The sequence below is a fragment of the Rhincodon typus genome, chromosome 11 (assembly GCF_021869965.1).
Source record: "Rhincodon typus isolate 14 chromosome 11, sRhiTyp1.1, whole genome shotgun sequence".
NCBI classification, from domain to species: domain Eukaryota; kingdom Metazoa; phylum Chordata; class Chondrichthyes; order Orectolobiformes; family Rhincodontidae; genus Rhincodon; species Rhincodon typus.
The window spans coordinates 55,697,689-55,715,623 of NC_063342.1; the positions used below are offsets into that span (position 1 = coordinate 55,697,689).

The window sequence follows — 17,935 nt, forward strand, 5'->3', positions numbered from 1 at the left end:
GGGATTGGTGGGAACACATGGTGGAGCCACAAGGGATCTGTGGGAACACAAGAAGACTGAAAAGGAACTTGGGGGAACAATGGGGCAGGGAGATAGTAAGAACTGCCGATGCTGGAGTCTGAGATAACAAGGTGTGGAGCTAGAGGACCACAGCAGGTCAGGCAGCATCAGAGGAGCAGGAAAGCTGACATTTCAGGTTGGGACCCTTCTTCAGAAATGGGGGAGGGGAAAGGGGCTCTTAAATAAATAGGGAGGGGGGGGTTGGGCTGGGAAAGGTAGGTGGGATGGTGATAGCAGGTAGGTAATGGTGGGGATTGGTCAGTGAGGTGGGAGGAACTGATAGGTGGGAGAGAAGGCGGACAGGTCAAGGAGGCGGGAATGAGAGGGAGGGTTGGTCTTGGGATGAGGTTGGGGATGGGGAGATTTTGAAGCTAGTAAAGTCCACATTGAGACCATTGGGTTGTCAGCTTCCAAGGCGGAATATGAGATGCTGCTCTTCCAGTTTCCGGGTAGCGTCGTTGTGACACTGGAGGAGGCCCAGGGTGGACACGTCATCCAGGGAGTGGGAGGGGGAGTTGAAGTGGTTCGCGACTGGGAGGTGTTGTCATTTGTCGCGAACCGAGTGTAGGTGCTCTACAAAACGGTCTCCGAGCCTCTGCTTGGTCTCACCGATGTAGAGGAGGCCACATCAGGAACAGCGGATACAATAGACCACATTAGCGGATGTGCAGGTGAACATCTGTCTGATGTGGAAGGTTTTTTTGGGGCCTAGGATGGAGGTGAGGGGGGAGGTGTAGGGGCAGGTGTAGCACCTCCTGCGGTTGCAGGGAAAGGTGACGGTGGTGTTGAGACTAGTGGGGAGTGTGGAGCGGACGAGGGAGTCGTGGAGACAGTGGTCCCTCCGGAAGGCAGATAAGGGTGGGGAAGGCAGGGAGACTGTGGGACCACAAGGGAACTAGCATGGAACATCAAGTTGGCACAAGTGATCTTTGGGGACACAGGGAGACAACAATGGGGCAGGAGAAAGACATGAAAAGTACAAGGGGCTCTGGGGAGATGGATAGTGTGGCAAGCAGGCACAGCTGAGATAACACAACCGTAGAAGGGGTCAAACAGGGAGAGTCATGAATAAACCTGGTGTGAGATGGGAAGACTTCAGCAGGCTGAGGGAGGGGGAGATAGGGAAGCTGTAATAGGGTGGGATGAGGTAGGAAGGTGGCAAAGGGGACTGGGAGGAAATGAGGAGGTAACCAAGGGGCTGGGAAAGAAATGATGGGGGGTGTAGGGACGAGGCTACATAGGGGCTGGGAGAAAGGGAAGATAAAAGGGAAGTTGAAGAGAAAGAGGATTTCTGCAGAAGGTCTCAGGTAGAGGAGGACTCAAAAGGAGATCAGATACAGAAGGAGGCTTCTTGGTGTGGGATGCAGGCTTTGAGGAAGGGAAAGAAGTGGCAAAGGAACACTCAGCTAACTAGGAAAATATGAAATCACTGAGGCAATGAATGATTGGCAATTGAATGTGTTATCTCTCGCCTAAGGCTAGAGAACGACTGTATGAGGAAGGTTGTAGTAAATATTATTGTAATGAACAACGTTGTTAAATTTAAATACGAGATTGAGATCTGAGATACAGTAAAAAGGGTCGTAATTGCCTGTTTAACATATTCCAACCTTGTGACTATGTAATGGAGATATATTGGTTGTGACCTTACCAGTTCTATAGAAGGTATTTTCAAGGTGGTTCAATTTTTTTATACAGAAGAATTTCAGTTATTTTGAAAGAACATTTTGGTAACTTATGCCTCTTATGTCAATTTAAATTTGGTGATCTTCAGGAAATTAACATTTTACTTGTATCTTGTGGCTTTAGGCTTAGGTGGATAAATTGAGAATATTGATTAATTCTTCTAATTCTGTTTTGGCTGAATCCAAATGCTGTACGTGCCAACACAAATACAGAAGATAATGTTATACGTGATCCCTAATAAAGGAGTGGTAAGGATAATTTTATTCTCACATGAGATTTAAGTAGTTTAGGCAAGGCCAGTATTTGTTGCAAATTCTTAGTTCCCTTGAACTGAGTGACTCTCTAGGCCATTTCAGAGGGCAGTTAAGAGTCAACCACATTTCTGTTGATCTGGAGTCACATGTAAGCCAGACCAGGTTGGGACAGCAGAATTTCCTTCCTGAAAAGTTATGAGTGAACCAAATAGGTTTTACAGCAATAACAGTAGTTATAACAGTTGCCATTAGATTTTTTTTTTTCTGAAAATGTAATGCCTAGAAACCAAAACACAGCCGTCAAGGGGAACATTTAAAAAAAAGTGTCCTGGCAACCCGCAGTGTTCCAGAAGCACCACAAGGAACTTGAGCAAATGAAGTGCTGACGCTGATAGCAGACACAAAGTTCCTTAATTCTGGATTAGGGAAATGAAATTTTGCTGCATTTTAGTGAACACAGTTCTTCAGAATAATATGACTTCATGGTCTGGCAATCTGACTTTACTTCTGTCCATGTTTGCAACCTGTGTGAGTTGCATTATGTTCAGAGAACATGGGTGGTTTGCTGTGATAAGATAAACAGAAATTTATGAGAGGGATGAAGGAAAAAGGACTTAATTTCATACATAGCAGGATACAGTGTTTTGCAGGACTTACTAGATTCATATGGAAGCCAGCAATTTTAAACTGCATATCAAGTTAGAGGGCCTATTCTGAAACTTTCCAGAGGCTCTAAAACACCTACCATATGAAGGAACAAAATTGGATATAATATTCTAGATGAGGCTTAACTGAGGTCTTGAGTAAGGACATCACAGTGCTTTTTTGGATTTACTGGGTCATATAAGTATTATAGACAAATATAGCATAAAACTGAGAATTTCACGCTTGGTGAGTCAGGAAACATTTGTTGAGAAAGGCACGGTTAACGCTGCAAATCGATGACACTTATTTGCAACATTCCCTATTATTCTGATTTCCAACAGCTTTTCTGCAGTATTTTTGTTTTTCTTTTTATCCGAATGCTACGTGTGTTTTTGCTGCATCCTCACAGCATTAAACATGAACCTTTTGAGGCTCATCCTGTATAACACATAGATCTCTCTTCCTTTCAGTTTTCCCTAACCCTTCATCCAATCACTAATTATAGATGATGATGAGAAATGAATGTACATACCTGAGGACACTTAAAGATAATAGTTGCACAATGATTGATTTTTCCCAGGGTTGACGGAGCGAATTGAAAAGGTACTTCAAGCGTAGACTGAGAATTCACAACTAACTGTAAACAGGAAGGAATCAAAACATAAAATCAATACTGAGCTTTATGGTCTAGTTCCTTCAATGTGCTACGCCTACGTATGGACATTATTATGTAATTAGTGGAGGCTGATATTTAAGTTCTTTGTGGTCAGTCAGCAGAGAAGATCTGTTAGCACCAAAAGCATGAGAATTTTTGCACAGAATCTCAATTTAGAAATGCATTTGGTTTATTATTTTGGAAACCTGAATCTTCCACAGGTGAACGGTATGCAAGGCCACAGGGAGATAAACCAAGACTTGACATGGTTGAGCCATGAATTTCTTTCAGAGGCTTTGTGGAAAATATTTTGCATCATTTTTTTAATATCTGTGCTAAATCTTCTTAAAGTATTCATCAAATCAAGTTCAGCTCGTTCATGAGTAAGTTAAATTGGACCACATATGGTGGTATCATCTTCCTGGAATATTTTTAAGCTTTACAGATACAATGTGATAATTCACAACAGATGGCATTTGAGAAAGAAACATATTCTACAATGATGTCATAGTGCTCTGTGTCTTCTGGTACATTTATGCATTTATTGCATGCACATTCAGCCATTCCAACCACTGAAGGAAAAATTCTGCAGCTTCATGATTTGATTGCAAATAGTCATGTAGGTGGGCAGGATAAGACATATGATCACACAGACAACTTGAAATTCATGCCAATGCTTGTGTGCTGTTTATAGCCTCCACATCTGTTTGGAAAATGTGAAAACATGGGCGCTACTTAGACCTTTAAAGATAACCTGTTTCCTGCTTGTCCAGCATTCTTTGCAGTATTGTAGGGATCATGGCCTCTTTCTGAACATTTGAGTGAAAGACAGGGACAAGCTTAGCTTTTAATATCAAGGGCAACCAATACATGATTTCAGGTAGCTAATAGCTTCACACTTCATGATACATGAAATGTAGGGTTAGATAGTGGAGTGAAAACAAAAGAAAAAAAGACGCAAGGAACTCCTCCAGTTTCTGGTCAACCTCAGAAAAGATTTGTTCTCACCCTTTAAGAGTGGAATCACATTCTGATTGCAGCAGAAGTTATCTCAACAAAAAATAGATGAGAAGCTGGAGATTTAACTGATGCAGCTTTTCAAACCCTTCAGCAAGCAGTCAACAGAAGGAAGGAGATATTTATCCCATTCAAAGGATAGAAAGCCTCCCATCCAACACCTCCAAAGACAATGGGAACATGTAGCTAAAGAGATAATTGGCAGAGCCCAGCTCCAAACTTGTCACTTTGTGACATTCCAGGTAAGAATCCCAGAACTTACTCCTTGGAAATATTTGCACCACCTGCACCATCACAATTCAAATATCTTCTTCTCAATTCTCTTCATGCTTTGACAATCACATTCCCTGGCCTCTTTTCCCTCTGATGCACAATCTGTATTTCATCACTATTGGAATCTTTTTAAACCTCCAAATCTTGCACGTAACAATAACACTTTCCAAGGACAAGGATTTTGAAGCTGAAGCATCTCTGGGCAGGATACAAAGTAAGTCAACAAGCACTGAGGTGAATGGGATTGTTGGCAATTGCTAGAGGCAGCAGAATTTTCAATCAGCTCAACTGACAGAAGTTGCAGCTCAGAGATTGGCCAGCAGAGCTTTTATAAAGCCAAGTCCAGCGATAACAAAAGCAGAAATGAGAAATTAACCAGAAGATGAACTGAAGCAAACGCAGAGGTGCAAGTAAGAGATCTTGGTGCTGGTGGGACAAGTGGAAGCTGATCAAGTATGACACCGAGATTGTAAACAGACTGCTTCAGCCTCAGACAGTGGCCAGAAAGAGAGAGAGATAGACACAAGGGCATAAGACAAAAATGATAGTGTGGAAGCTTTGATTTATCCAATATCTAGTTGGAGGACATTTCTATTTATTGACTACTGGATGTCAAAAATCCATCTTTAGCGTAATGGCATTAAGTTACTTTTCTGTAAAATGCATAATCCTAAACAAAGAACAGGTGCTCTTATTATGAGAGCACTTCTTATTGATACTCACTCTTTTTCTAGGATCAATCTCTACTGAGAAAGCTCCTGGGTTACTGTTAATTACTTCCAATTTCAGAGTCTCAATCGTAGAATTAGCCAGAGGGATCACCTGCCAAATCCGTCTGCACAAAATATTAGGACACAGGCACAGTTAATTCATAGGAATAATCATTTTGTGTCCATCAAGAAGTAGCTGATATTTTAAACACATCAATAAATAATTCATCCTGTATTCAAGTTTTAGCAGCATCTCCACATGATGCACAAAGTATTAACTCAAAACATTGAAATAATACCCAAAATGTCATTAAATAATGGACTGAGATGCAAAAACGTAATTTCAAATTAAAGCATTAATTTTGTTTTGAAAAAGAGTAGCATTTCGTCAGTTCTCTTTCAGTATCTATTTTGTGCGGGTGCACTTGTGTTGTTGCGAGATATTTTGACATAACACAAATGTTCAGCTGTCCTTTGGAATTATACAGGGATAAGTGGCAAATTCCCAACATGCTTTTCCCATTATGCTTTTTAAATTAACCTTATCTTAAATTGAAAACAGATGCAAAATCATCTACCAAAATAAAATTGCTGAACAAAAAAAGCATCAATATTTTCATCTTGCACTCATCATTTGTCAAGGTATCGCCATGGAGATTGTACATCCATTCTCCATACATTCTTCATGGTGATATCTTGGCCAATCAAATCAACTTTCCAACCAACAACACACTTTCTCACACAGTACAAGTTATTGCTCCCATCAAAATTTGGGATTTTTGCATCTGTCCTGATGGTAAACTTCAACAGCAAGTCTCAGTAATACTCAAGTGAAGTTCCCACCAAACAGTTTCCACTGTGGAGGAAGGGGATCAGACAAAAGACTAATTAGGATGCAAGACTTTTTGTCCCTCACCAAGCTATTACCTACTTATTGCTGTCTCCTAAGATACTATTGAGTTGCAATTTCATTCCTACTTGATTCACTTTACTATTTCAATCGAAATGCTCAATAATCAATTATAACCCCTTACAGCAAATTGCTTATTTAATTGCAGAGACATCACAGCAGAATCCATTAGAAGCAGAAGATTTGGTTTATTTTCCCTCTCTCACCTTACACATGAACTGAGGATTGGTTTGGGGCCTTTGTGATCCGTACAGCTCAGTAAACCCATTGGAGCATTCTGCTGATAATAACTTCATTGGGGAAATTTAACTCATTGTACTCAAAAGCCAAACTGATTGGCCACATTTCAGATTTGCTGATGAGATTGTATAAATAACTTTAGAAATTCACTTTCACTTCTGATCAAAGGTTGTCCCGGTCTCTGGAACACCGGAGACAAGATTGGCCCAAAACCCACTGATCTCCATAGCAAACGCATGGAAAGTTTGAACTTTTGACAAGCAATTAATTTACACTCCAGGACATTGTGTAAAGTTCTGACCCTAAGCTACAGTCAGGGATTTCAGACTGTTCTGCAGTACTCACCTGAAAATGCTGGACAGATTAAAACCTCAGCTATCACCTGAGTAACTGCACCCTATTGACATCCCAGGTAACCCAATATCCCTGTGTAACCTAACTTTACTGCTCCCCTCCCCCCAACAAGCCGACCCTCCCAACCATGCTAACCTCTGATGACCTCTCTACCACATCGCCAGCTGACTTCCCCTCCCAAACCAACTACCCACTCAACTTGACCCAACTACCTGACCATCCCCGACCCAATCTGATGAGCTTGTGAACTGACCACGCCTCACAACCTGACCTGACCATCCCTGACCACTCATCCACCTGAACAACCTGGCACCCCACTTACCCATTTGTCCGCTTTACCAAATTTTTCATTCACCCACTCGCTAACATTCAAACTGGACCTTTAAAATTACCCAGTGCTATAAGGGGTATGTCCAGTCCTCCCATTGATCTATAGCATCGTAATGAAGCTTTTGTTTGGACATTGTGATGAGCAGTTCTGGAGAATCAGCTATCAGAAGACCCAGCAGGAAATGCAGAGCAGCACTGGGACATTTTAATGGTTTGAACACACAGTCACAAATCTGTGTGGAAGATCCAGGACAATATAATCTTCTGACTATCAAACAGGCCAGTTAGTTCATGTACAAATATCTGTTGTACCTCGAGTTGTCTGAGTGAGCTGTTGTAACTGTGGCGAAAATCTCACCTATATTTATCCAGTCTTTCTCCCAATCTTTCAAAGTTACAGTGTCTTAATCTCAAGGAAATTCCACATAAGAATATTCATAGATGAACTTTGCGAGGCAGCCTTACTTCAGGGTAGCAAGTTGTGGAAAGCTAATGCAGTCAAATTTCATTAACACCAGTTCAATTCCACAAATAATCCTTTCCTAATTTTAACTGAACTTTGTTGGTCTTTATCTTCAGATTAAATGGAGTAAAATCACAGAGGTAAGATCTCAGACCTAAATCTCAGTGGCTTCTGGTCAGTGAGAAAGTGATCAAGTTCACTGCTCAAGACCTAGTGACCTCTCTGGCATACGGTTCCCTTACGCAATATCATTATGAATCTGGAAACCAAGTTGAGGGAATGTCCAGGCATCCAGCACTGTCATCAAGCAGTATAAACAGCCAGTCATATTTACATACTTGTTCAGACAATAACTCAGGAAATAAAGAAAAGGAAAGTAATCTTTTTAGATTTAATTTTTGGACTTTGTAGATGAGGGAAAAGGGAACATGGGAATAAGATATGGCTATTACATTATGAACAAACATTAAACCTTGAATTTCTAACTGTAATGGACAAATCTGACATTCCACAAATACAAAACTACTTTTTCACAATCAGTGAGGCAGTTCTGCAATAATTCTGATTTAATACAGGGTACTCTACTTAAATAAAAATAGTTGTACCTCATTAAACAAGGTGTGGCATTTTGCAGCACAACTAACAGAATAAGATTAAAAATTCCCATCAGTTGAATGATTTCTAATTGATTACATTTGGGAGGAACTTCAACAGCACAATGAAAGAAACTTCTTGATTTCTGCACGTAACTGTGCATTCATGTTCAGTTTTGAAGGGTAATGACAGGAACGCTGGCAGTTTTGCCAACATGACAATCATAAAATCTGACTATAATGAACAATTCAGCTGTATTTTCCTCATCAGAAAGTAGTGTACAACAATAATTCATATCTATACATAGAATACTCGAGGTATGATTATTCCCTGCCTGAAACGAAGGTGGTAAGAACGGTAAATAATTGGGTAGGTTGACTCCGGACAGATACTCAACCCATTCTCATTACCTGCACAATTAAGTGCTGAGCAAGTAGATCCACTGGGGACCTTCTCGATTCACCACCAATTGAGACCCTTTAAGTGACTAACAAATGGTCTCAAGTTAAGAACCTCTACTGGACAAGACCGTATTGCTAGTTTCCTGGCAGGCAATGAAATGCATCTCCATTGGAGCCAATTTGGCAAAAAGATGGATGCAAGGAGGCCGATGCTGAAGGTCAGGTGACATCCTTTCTCTGCCTCATCCCACCACATTCACCACCCCGGATCCCAAAAAAATCTCCATCTCGCGGGACATGGAAGAAGATGACCTACCATCTTGCTGTTTGATCCCCTAAAGCCTGGGCCTCTGGCAACAATCTTTAGGAACCTAAAGCTGTTGGCCTCTGATTGGTCAGCAGCTTCTAGGGTGTTGGGCTTTCATTAGTTAGGCTCGTGAATCACTGAGAAACTCAACAGTCAGATTTTAAGTGACTAACTGGAGATTTCACCAGTGACCTTTCTTTTTGCTAGGTTTGGGAGTTAGTGACCCATGAAGACATTCAACCCCATATTTAATGCATGGGGCACTAAATCTTGTTCATGGAAATAAATTATTCAATACAGCCAAGCTATTTCAGTATTAACCTTCCTTGCAAACATTGGTCTCAGTCTCAAGCATTATCCAATTTAATGTTGAATGTTCACACAGTTTCTCTCAAACAGTAACACAGGAATTGAGAGATAGCAAGAACTGCAGATGCTGGAGTCAGAGACAGCACAGTGTGGAACTGGAGGAACACAGCAGGCCAGGCAGCATCAAAGGATCAGGAAAGTTGACATTTCAGGTTGGGACCCTTCTTCAGAAATAGGGAGGGGAAAGGGAGCTCTGAAATAAATAGAGGGAGGAGAGGCTGGGCTGGGAAAATGTAGGTGGAATGGTGATAGGTGGATGCAGGTAGGGAGTGGTGGGGATTGGTCAGTGGGATGGGTGGGGTGGATAGGTGGGAGAGAAGATGGACAGGTTGTGTCAGGTCAAGGAGGCAGGAGGGAGGATAGGTGGGGCAGGGGAAAGGTAGGGGGGATGGTGATAGGTGGATGCAGATAGGGGGTAGTGGGGATTGGTCAGTGGGATGGGTAGGGTAGTTAGATGGGTAAGAAAATGCACAGGTTGTGTCAGGTCAAGGAGGTGGGAATGAGAAGGAGGTTTGGACATGGGACAAGGCCGGGAGTGGGGAGATTTTAAAACTGGTGAATTCCATGTTAAGGCCATTGGGCTGTAGGCTCCTGAGGCGGACTCTGAGGTATTGCTCCTCCAGTTTGTGTGTGGCGTCATTGTGGCACTGGAGGAGGCCCAGGATAGATATGTCATCAACAAAGTGGGAGGGGGAAGTTAAAATGGTTGGCGACCAGAAGGTGTTGTCAATTATCACATACAGAGCGCAGATGCTCCACAAAATGATCTCTGAATCTGCGCTTGGTCTCACCGATGTAGAAGTGGCTACATCGGGACCAATGGATACAGTAGGAGTTGAACTCTGTAGACCAAATGCAAATTTTTCTTCCTCTTTCATTCAGTAGATCTTGTACCATCATTGAATCCTCTTTGTAGATCATTTAGCTAGACGGAAGAACGTGCTTCACCCTATCTTGTCTAAATCCATTTATCATTTTGCACACATCTATCATTCCATACCATAATCTGCATTGGTTTTAAACAGACATTTTTTCATATCCTCTTTACATTAGTATTTCCTTTAACTAGACAGCATCCTTGAGAATTTTGCACACAGTAGTCTCTGATGTCTCACTGAGATTTTACATCGGCTTATTATTACCAGTATGTTTTATATTTTATGCCTTTTGTGATTAAAAAAAACACTGAACATTTTGAACGATACTAGCAACTTGATGTTTTCCTATTAACATCATATGAACTGTGTCCAAAATTCCTTTGTTCTTCCACAGCACCAAGTCCACCTCATTAAGAATATAACTATTTCAATTATATATTTTGGAAATATATGACTTCATACCTTCTTTCAATAAATTTCATGTGCCATTTGTAGCCCATTCTTGCACATTATCAATATCCCATTTTAGTTCCTTTGATCTTCTAAATAATTAATTATACCCTCTGTTTTGTCATAATTCTCAATCGACTGGTGTACAAATCATTGAGAACTCAGCGAACCATTCCTTTTTTATTCGGTTGAATCATTTGTGTCTTTGACCCTTCTTTTCAATTTATAACAAGACCACATTGTACATGCCTGAACTGCAACCTACAGCTACACTCACACAATTTACGTATATCAAAAAATGACATTTATAATTTACAAACGTAATCCAGTACTTCAATTATATTTTGTTAAAGGGTTTAAATATCAGTCATTGCTTCATGTGAAATTTCTTAGTGACTTAGCACTTGTCTATTTTTCCTGTATAATTTACCATATAAATGTTATACACTATATGCTAAATATTAATTTTTCTATGCTTTGTTTATTTCCTAAAAAATGTAATTGCATAGTCAATGCTATAGATGACAGAAGACTTTGACTTCAGAAGTAAAAGCATTCTTATCAGTTTAGTTGAGGAATTGAAAATAGAGAGCAGCAGAGGAGCGAGAATTGTTGCTCTTGCTGTTATGTCGACTTCATGTTTAATAGTTTGAGGGTTTGTCAGTTTGAAGGAATCTGGATGCCTAGATGTTTCTTTAAAGTGGCCAATGAAAGGACAGTGAATTTTTGTTTAAACAAGGCATAGCTTGAAAGTCACGTCTTGCAATAACATCAGTTCTGAGGAAGGGTCACCGGATCCAAAATGTTAACTCTGTTTTTTCCTTCACAGATGCTGCCAGACCTGCTGAGCTTTTCCAGCAACTTTGTTTTTGGTCTTGCAATAACTGCTTGTTGAGGGTTATGACTGCCAGGTTGTACTGACTTCTTTGAATATTGTTTGGAGTTGTGACTAGTCTAGGGAAGGAAAACAGCTTTTGAGTCTCATACTCTTGTTTCTGGGAAACCTCTTGTCATGGGTCCAGAGTGGTACTTGGTGCTCTGGCCAGCTTAAACCTTGAACGTACTCTTGAAAAGTGTCCAGAAAAAAGAGCTGAACTCCAGAGCTTAATGTCAAAGCAGCATTCAACCAAGCATGGCATCGAAGAGGTCCAGCAAAACCAGAATCAATGGGAATCAGTGAGGGGTGGGAGGGGGTGGGGGTGTTAGGTGTGGTTGTTCTCTGTACCGTTTGGATTCATGCCATGCACAAAGGAAGATGGTTGTCGTTGTTGGAAGTCAGTCATCTCAGCTGCAGGAATCACTGCAGGAGTTCCTGAAGTAGTGTCCTGGGTCTAACCATCTTCACCTGCTTCAATGATCTTCCCTCCATCAGAAGTGATGACTGAACAATGTTCAGCATCATTTGTGACTCTTCAGATAATGAAGCACCAATTAATATGCAGCAAGACATGGACAGCATCAAGACAGGCTGATTAATAGCAAGTAACATTCACAGAACACAAGTGCTATGCAATGACCGTCTCCAACAATAAAGAACCTAACCATCACCCCTAACACCCAGTAGCATTACCATTACTGAATTCCTCCATTACTAACATCCTGGCCATTACTATTGATCAAAAACTGAGCTGAACTTGGCTTATATGTACATCAGCTATGAAAGCAGATCAGAGGCTAGGAATTCAGAAGCAAGTAACTCACCTCATGTCCCTGCAATGCCTATCCACAACCTACAAGCCATAAGTCAGGTGTGTGATGGATTACTCCATACTTTCCATAGGTGCAGTTCAGACAATACTCAAGACACTTTACACCATCCAGAACTAAGCAGCCCTCTTGACTGGACTCAATCAATCAATGTCAATGTTCAGACCCTTAACCACTGAGGCGCAATTCCAAGTCACACACCATCCTGACTGAACCAAAGATGTCAGTATAAGGATATGGTGTAAACCATTTAGAACTGAGATGAAGAGAAATTTCTTCATCCAGAGAGCAGTGAGTGAGCTTGTGGGATTATCACAGAAAGCAGTGAAGGCCAAACACTATGATTTTAAACGAGGTATAACACTTGAGGTCAAAGGGATCCAAGATGTGGGGGAAAAGCAGAGACATGCTACTGAGTTGGATGATCAGCCATGACTATTTTGAATGGCGGAACAGGCTCAAAATGGCCAAATGACCGACTACAGCTCCTATGTTTCTATGACTTGGAAGTATGTCATCATTCTTTCATTACTGTTGGGTCAAAATCCTGGAATTCCCTCCAGAACACCACTCTGGATCATTAGTTATAATCCACAGTGTGCAGTGGTTCAAGAAGGCAGCTCAACACATCCTTCTCCAAGGCAGTTAGGGAGTATTAAACCATCCATGAGTTCTGAGGAAGGGTCACCGGACCCGAAACGTTAGCTCTGTTTTTTCGTTCACGGATGCTGCCAAACCTGCTGAGCTTTTCCAGCAACTTTGTTTTTGTTCCTGATTTACAGCATCCGCAGATCTTTCAGTTTTTAGTTAGGCAGTGTTGCCCTATCAATGACTCTCTGAATCATTATTTTTTTAAACCATTGATACTATGTTTTCTAAGCAAACAGCAGTAGCAAGATCCCAAAGACATCTGCTTGGTGACATCACATCTTTGTGCACCAGATCATTAGACTAGACTGAACACTTTTTTTTGGCTTTCAAGAGCAAAGACTTATTGAGCAAAAATGTTTTTTTTTCCTCCTAAAGTGAATTGTTGCAGAGAGAAATCCATGTATTTTGTTTTTCATTTTTCGTGTGTGTGGTTTAGATTATTTAAAATAGTAAATATTCTTATTTTTATATTACATGCGAAGTGCGTTAACCAATTTTGCATCGTGACTGAACAAAATTTGTTCATAGAAAGACAACAATGTGATTATTAAATAAATCTGATTGATGGACATTTTCATTTTAAATCTATTATCAAGAAAATATGCAATTGGGCATTTTGGGATCATTGAGAAACAATTGTATTAATGTTGTGACCCACTGGAACGAGAGAAAGATCGTGCACTCCTCTTGTTTTGATCATAACTTTCCACCATGTGCTAATTCTCCATTCTCACCCAGATTTTGTTAATGAGATAAGTAGAATGATAAGGATGTAAAGCAGCACGGAAAAATTATCACTTTTTCTTGCATTATTAGTTTACCAAATACATAAGAGAGTTAAACAATTGTTCAAAAATCATTGTTATGGGAACGGCTCCAAAACAATGGTCAGGAATTTCCAATCTGGATTTAAACTGTGAAGACAAGTGTCTTAGGTGATGACAGCAGATCACAACATTGGTCAGTACCACTGTTCTGCACAAAAGGGATTTCAAGTTCTTCTCCAAGAAAATGAATGATCTCTGGTGATCCACAAGGGTAAGGGGCAGCATCTTCCCTTGCTTACCTCACACTAAAACGGTCATCCTCAGTCTTACTCTGCCAGTGCATAGACATGTTACACCGGTCATAGCCTGCAAGTCTCAGCATCACATGCATGATGCACACTTAAGGGCTCAAACCCACTTCATCCTCCCAAATTATTAACCCATCCTGCCTCCTGTGATTCCTACTCACTTACTGTGGACAGCTCATCATCTCACACCTTTGTACATGCTCACAAACTGCTCCTGAACCCATTCCCATCACACTCAACCCCTCTCTTTATCTCATTGCAGGACCGGTTGGAAGACTAAAACTGGAAAGGTGATGGGGTGCTGGATCCAAAGGTCTTCACACTCTTTGAGGAAAGAGGCAAGTGCTACAAAATTGGTTAGAGTACTTGTGAATTGGAATGCAGGATGCTAGAATTTGTTTGTAAAAATGATCGGGGTGGGTGGGGTGGAAGAGTGCACGGTCCCTTTACTAGGTGACGTGCTTTTCTAATGTGGAGTTAAGAAAGAATGTCTGCAAGCAGCTGCGGATGCATAGACAGTTCTGAAATTGAAACATGTATATCAATTGGCTGTATGGTTGGCAACGTAGGCTTGTTTTGAAGTTACAGCAACCAGCTTGAATATCAGCCAATTAATTTAAACCAGGCACTTGGAGACTGAAAACCAATTAAATTTAAATCTGATGTTGACAATCTAGGACCAATCCTATTATAAGAAATTGACAGGTCATCAAGGGTATATGAGAAGAGGTTTTTTGAAAATCAGTGAGAGGGCAAACTGCCTTCTGTGAAGAGAACAGCTCTGAATAGCAATCAGCTCCGAAGAAAGAGAGGAAATCACTGGCTTGTACGAAAATCTCTAAGATCTCAGAGTAAACACCACCTAAATACAGGTACTATGGCACTCTTAGCTAATATTTCTGACACAAGAATTTGTCGGACGAAGGCATTCCTGACTGGAGGATAGTGGATAAGGCAAAGAACATTCCAGAATACTTAGTTTCTCGAAATTACAGCCAGGATAAATGTTAATTTTTTTTTTTAAATTAATAAGTGGTACTTCTATCTATTGAAACAGCATACCATTAGAATTTTGTTTTTGTGGGAACAGTTAGTAGCTAGGGGTGGAATTGTTCAATTTGTTAGCAGTTCTGTTAATTTGACCACTGTTAGAGTTAGATAAATAAATTGTTGTTTGTTGATTGTAGAGTGACTGTCAGGAGTTCATTTTATTTCACCTTTCCTTCATAACAGATTGGGAGGTGAGAAGCAGGTACACCACTTTTCACATTTCCTTTAACAGATTATGAGGTGAGACAAGTTTCTCGAGGGGGTTCAGTTTTAATTATCAGCGAGGGGTTCAACCACTCTTTCTCAACACAAGGAACAGTTTGGAAAGACTGGGACCATTCCTGTGGTGAAGAGGAGCCAAGCCTAAATGACGCTGCACTCTGTTCTTAGATGAGCATGAAGACAAATACATTGCTCTGCATAAATTATTCTACATTATCACCAACTACTTCTTTCTCTTCTCTTCTGCAGATGCTAGCCTTGACCGGCAGAAGTGTCACCACTTCTATGCCAGCACCATCTCTGAGGAGAAAGCCTGTGGACCCTCACAGGAAGCACCAGCAAGAAGTTCACCTGTGCTCTCCTCCAGCACAGAGGCGGTCAGCTCAATGGGTACTCTAGCTACATTAGGCCTACGCATAATCTGCTTAAACATCATAGGCATGTGTCTTTTGTTTCTGAGCATTAAATACCTTGATTGGGTATAAGTTAATTGGGAAGGGGAAGTTAATTCTGGTGAGTTGTGTAATTAATGAGATGAAAATGCACGTATGTAGACTTATTGTTACGTGATAACGAGAATCAGGGCTCTAATAGATTGTTGTATCGGGCTTAAAAAGTTAACTTTGTGCAGGGTCTGCCAGACTTGCCAAGTTTCTCCAGCACTTTCATAGAATCCAATCGTAGAATCCCTACAGTGTGGAAACATGCCCTTCAGCCCAACAAGTCCACACTAACCCTCAGAGCATCCCATCCAGACCCATCCCCCTAATTTACACATCCCTAAACACTGCAGGCCATTTAACATGCCAACCCACCTAGCCTGCACATCTTTGGACTGTGGGAGGAAACCTGAGCACCCAGAGGAAACCCACACAGACACAGGGAGAATGTACAAACTCCACACAGACAGTCATCCGAGGGTGGAATTGAACCCAGGTCCCTGGCGCTGTGAGGCTGCAGTGCTAACCACTGAGCCACCATGCCATTTTGTCATGACTTGAAACATCAGTCAGTTTACTAATTACAATATTGGATATTTATTTTTTGCAGTAAAATTTTAAATTCACATACCAAATAAAGGGAATTATCTGAAGTCATCAACTCCATTACATATTGACCTGCCTGCCTTCATCAAGCTGCAATGTATTAATTAAAACTTCATGTCATTTTAATTAACATTTTTAAATGACAAAATATACTTTAATTGCTGATAAACTACAGTCTCCATCACTTAAAACAGTTGCTTATGTCAGCCAAATGATAATTTGTCTATTTGAATTAATAGCAATTTCAAAGTCAAAGCTTCTTAAGTGTTCTGTTTATTTTGGGCACATGGACCAAAGTAGAGATGTGAAGTTTACCTTCAACTGAAATGAACCAGATAAAGTCAGTTGTTGAATTATTGCAGCTTGTGATAACTTTAGTTGTGTCCAGATGAATATCAATCTGAAACATCAGCCCATTTCATAGAATCCCTACAGGGTGGAAACAGACCCTTCAGCCCAACAAGTCCACACTGACCCTCAGAGCATCCCACCCAGACCCATCCCCCTAATCTACACATCCCTGAACTGTACAGGCAAATTAGCATGGCCAATTCACCTAGCTTGCACGTATTTGGACTGTGGGAGGAAACCCACGCAGACACAAGGAAAATGTGCAAATTCCACACAGACAGTCGCCTGAGGGTGGAATTGAACCCGGGTCCCTGGCGCTGTGAGGCAGCAGTGCTAACCACTGTGCCACCATGCGTTCAGGTACAAATATGTATACTGTGTTATTTCAATATGTTTACTTTTCAGTTCTGAGGAAGGGTCACTTGACCCTAAATGTTAACTCTGATTTCTCTCCACAGATGTTGCCAGACCTGCTGAGCTTTTCCAGCTGTTTCTGTTTTTGTTTCTTTACTTTCAATTTTGGCTCAGCCTTCTTCAACACAGTGCAGTGTCAATTTTAACTATCCTCTCTCTGAAAATCTTAATTGTAATAAAAATTAATTTTCAACTTTTAAAGCTGCCAGATATATGGGCCATTGGACTTGTCAGACTGCAGTTATTAGTTCCAGTCTGATTTGTCTACTAATCACTCAGTCAGTAGACTGCAATTTTCTACAAGCATGTGTGATTTTCTGCAACTATTCCACATGATCCAAGAGCTGGGCAAACAGATCACATAAATTTATATATCTTTAAAAATGATTTCCAGACTGAATGAAGGACTATTAGAAAACCAAATAATGTAATCATGTCCTGATTTTCAAACAACAGTGTTATAAAAACACTGACATCAAATAAAGCATTGTTGTAGTAACAATCTGTTAATACAACATATGGATAGAGGAATAAGTTAGCCACATACATTTATTCTGAATGCAATTTCATTGTTACAAAGATAGGATTGAGAGTCCTATTACAAAACAAATTGTCCTTGTCCTGGATAACAAGGTGTAGAGCTGGATGAACACAGCAGGCCAAGCAGCATCATAGGAGCAGGAAGGCCCATTTCTGATGAAGGGTCTAGGCCCGAAACGTCAGCCTTCCTGCTCCTGTGATGCTGCTTGGCCTGCTGTGTTCATCCAGCCCTACACCTTGTTATCTCAGATTTTCCAGCATTTGCAGTTCCTACTATCTCTGT

General features: G+C 40.8%; 1 protein-coding gene across 1 annotated transcript in view; it reads right to left on the reverse strand.

Annotated features, from left to right (window-relative positions):
* The window catches only part of LOC109927725 (cilia and flagella-associated protein 47-like), a 413,667-nt gene that overhangs the window by 68,802 nt on the left and 326,930 nt on the right, over positions 1 to 17,935 (reverse strand). Inside the window, exons 54-55 of the mRNA XM_048603110.1 lie at positions 5,314 to 5,425; positions 3,178 to 3,282 (exon numbers count right to left, since the gene is read on the reverse strand). Of these exons, the coding sequence (XP_048459067.1) occupies positions 3,178 to 3,282; positions 5,314 to 5,425 (217 nt within the window). The remainder of the gene's footprint in view (positions 1 to 3,177; positions 3,283 to 5,313; positions 5,426 to 17,935) is intronic.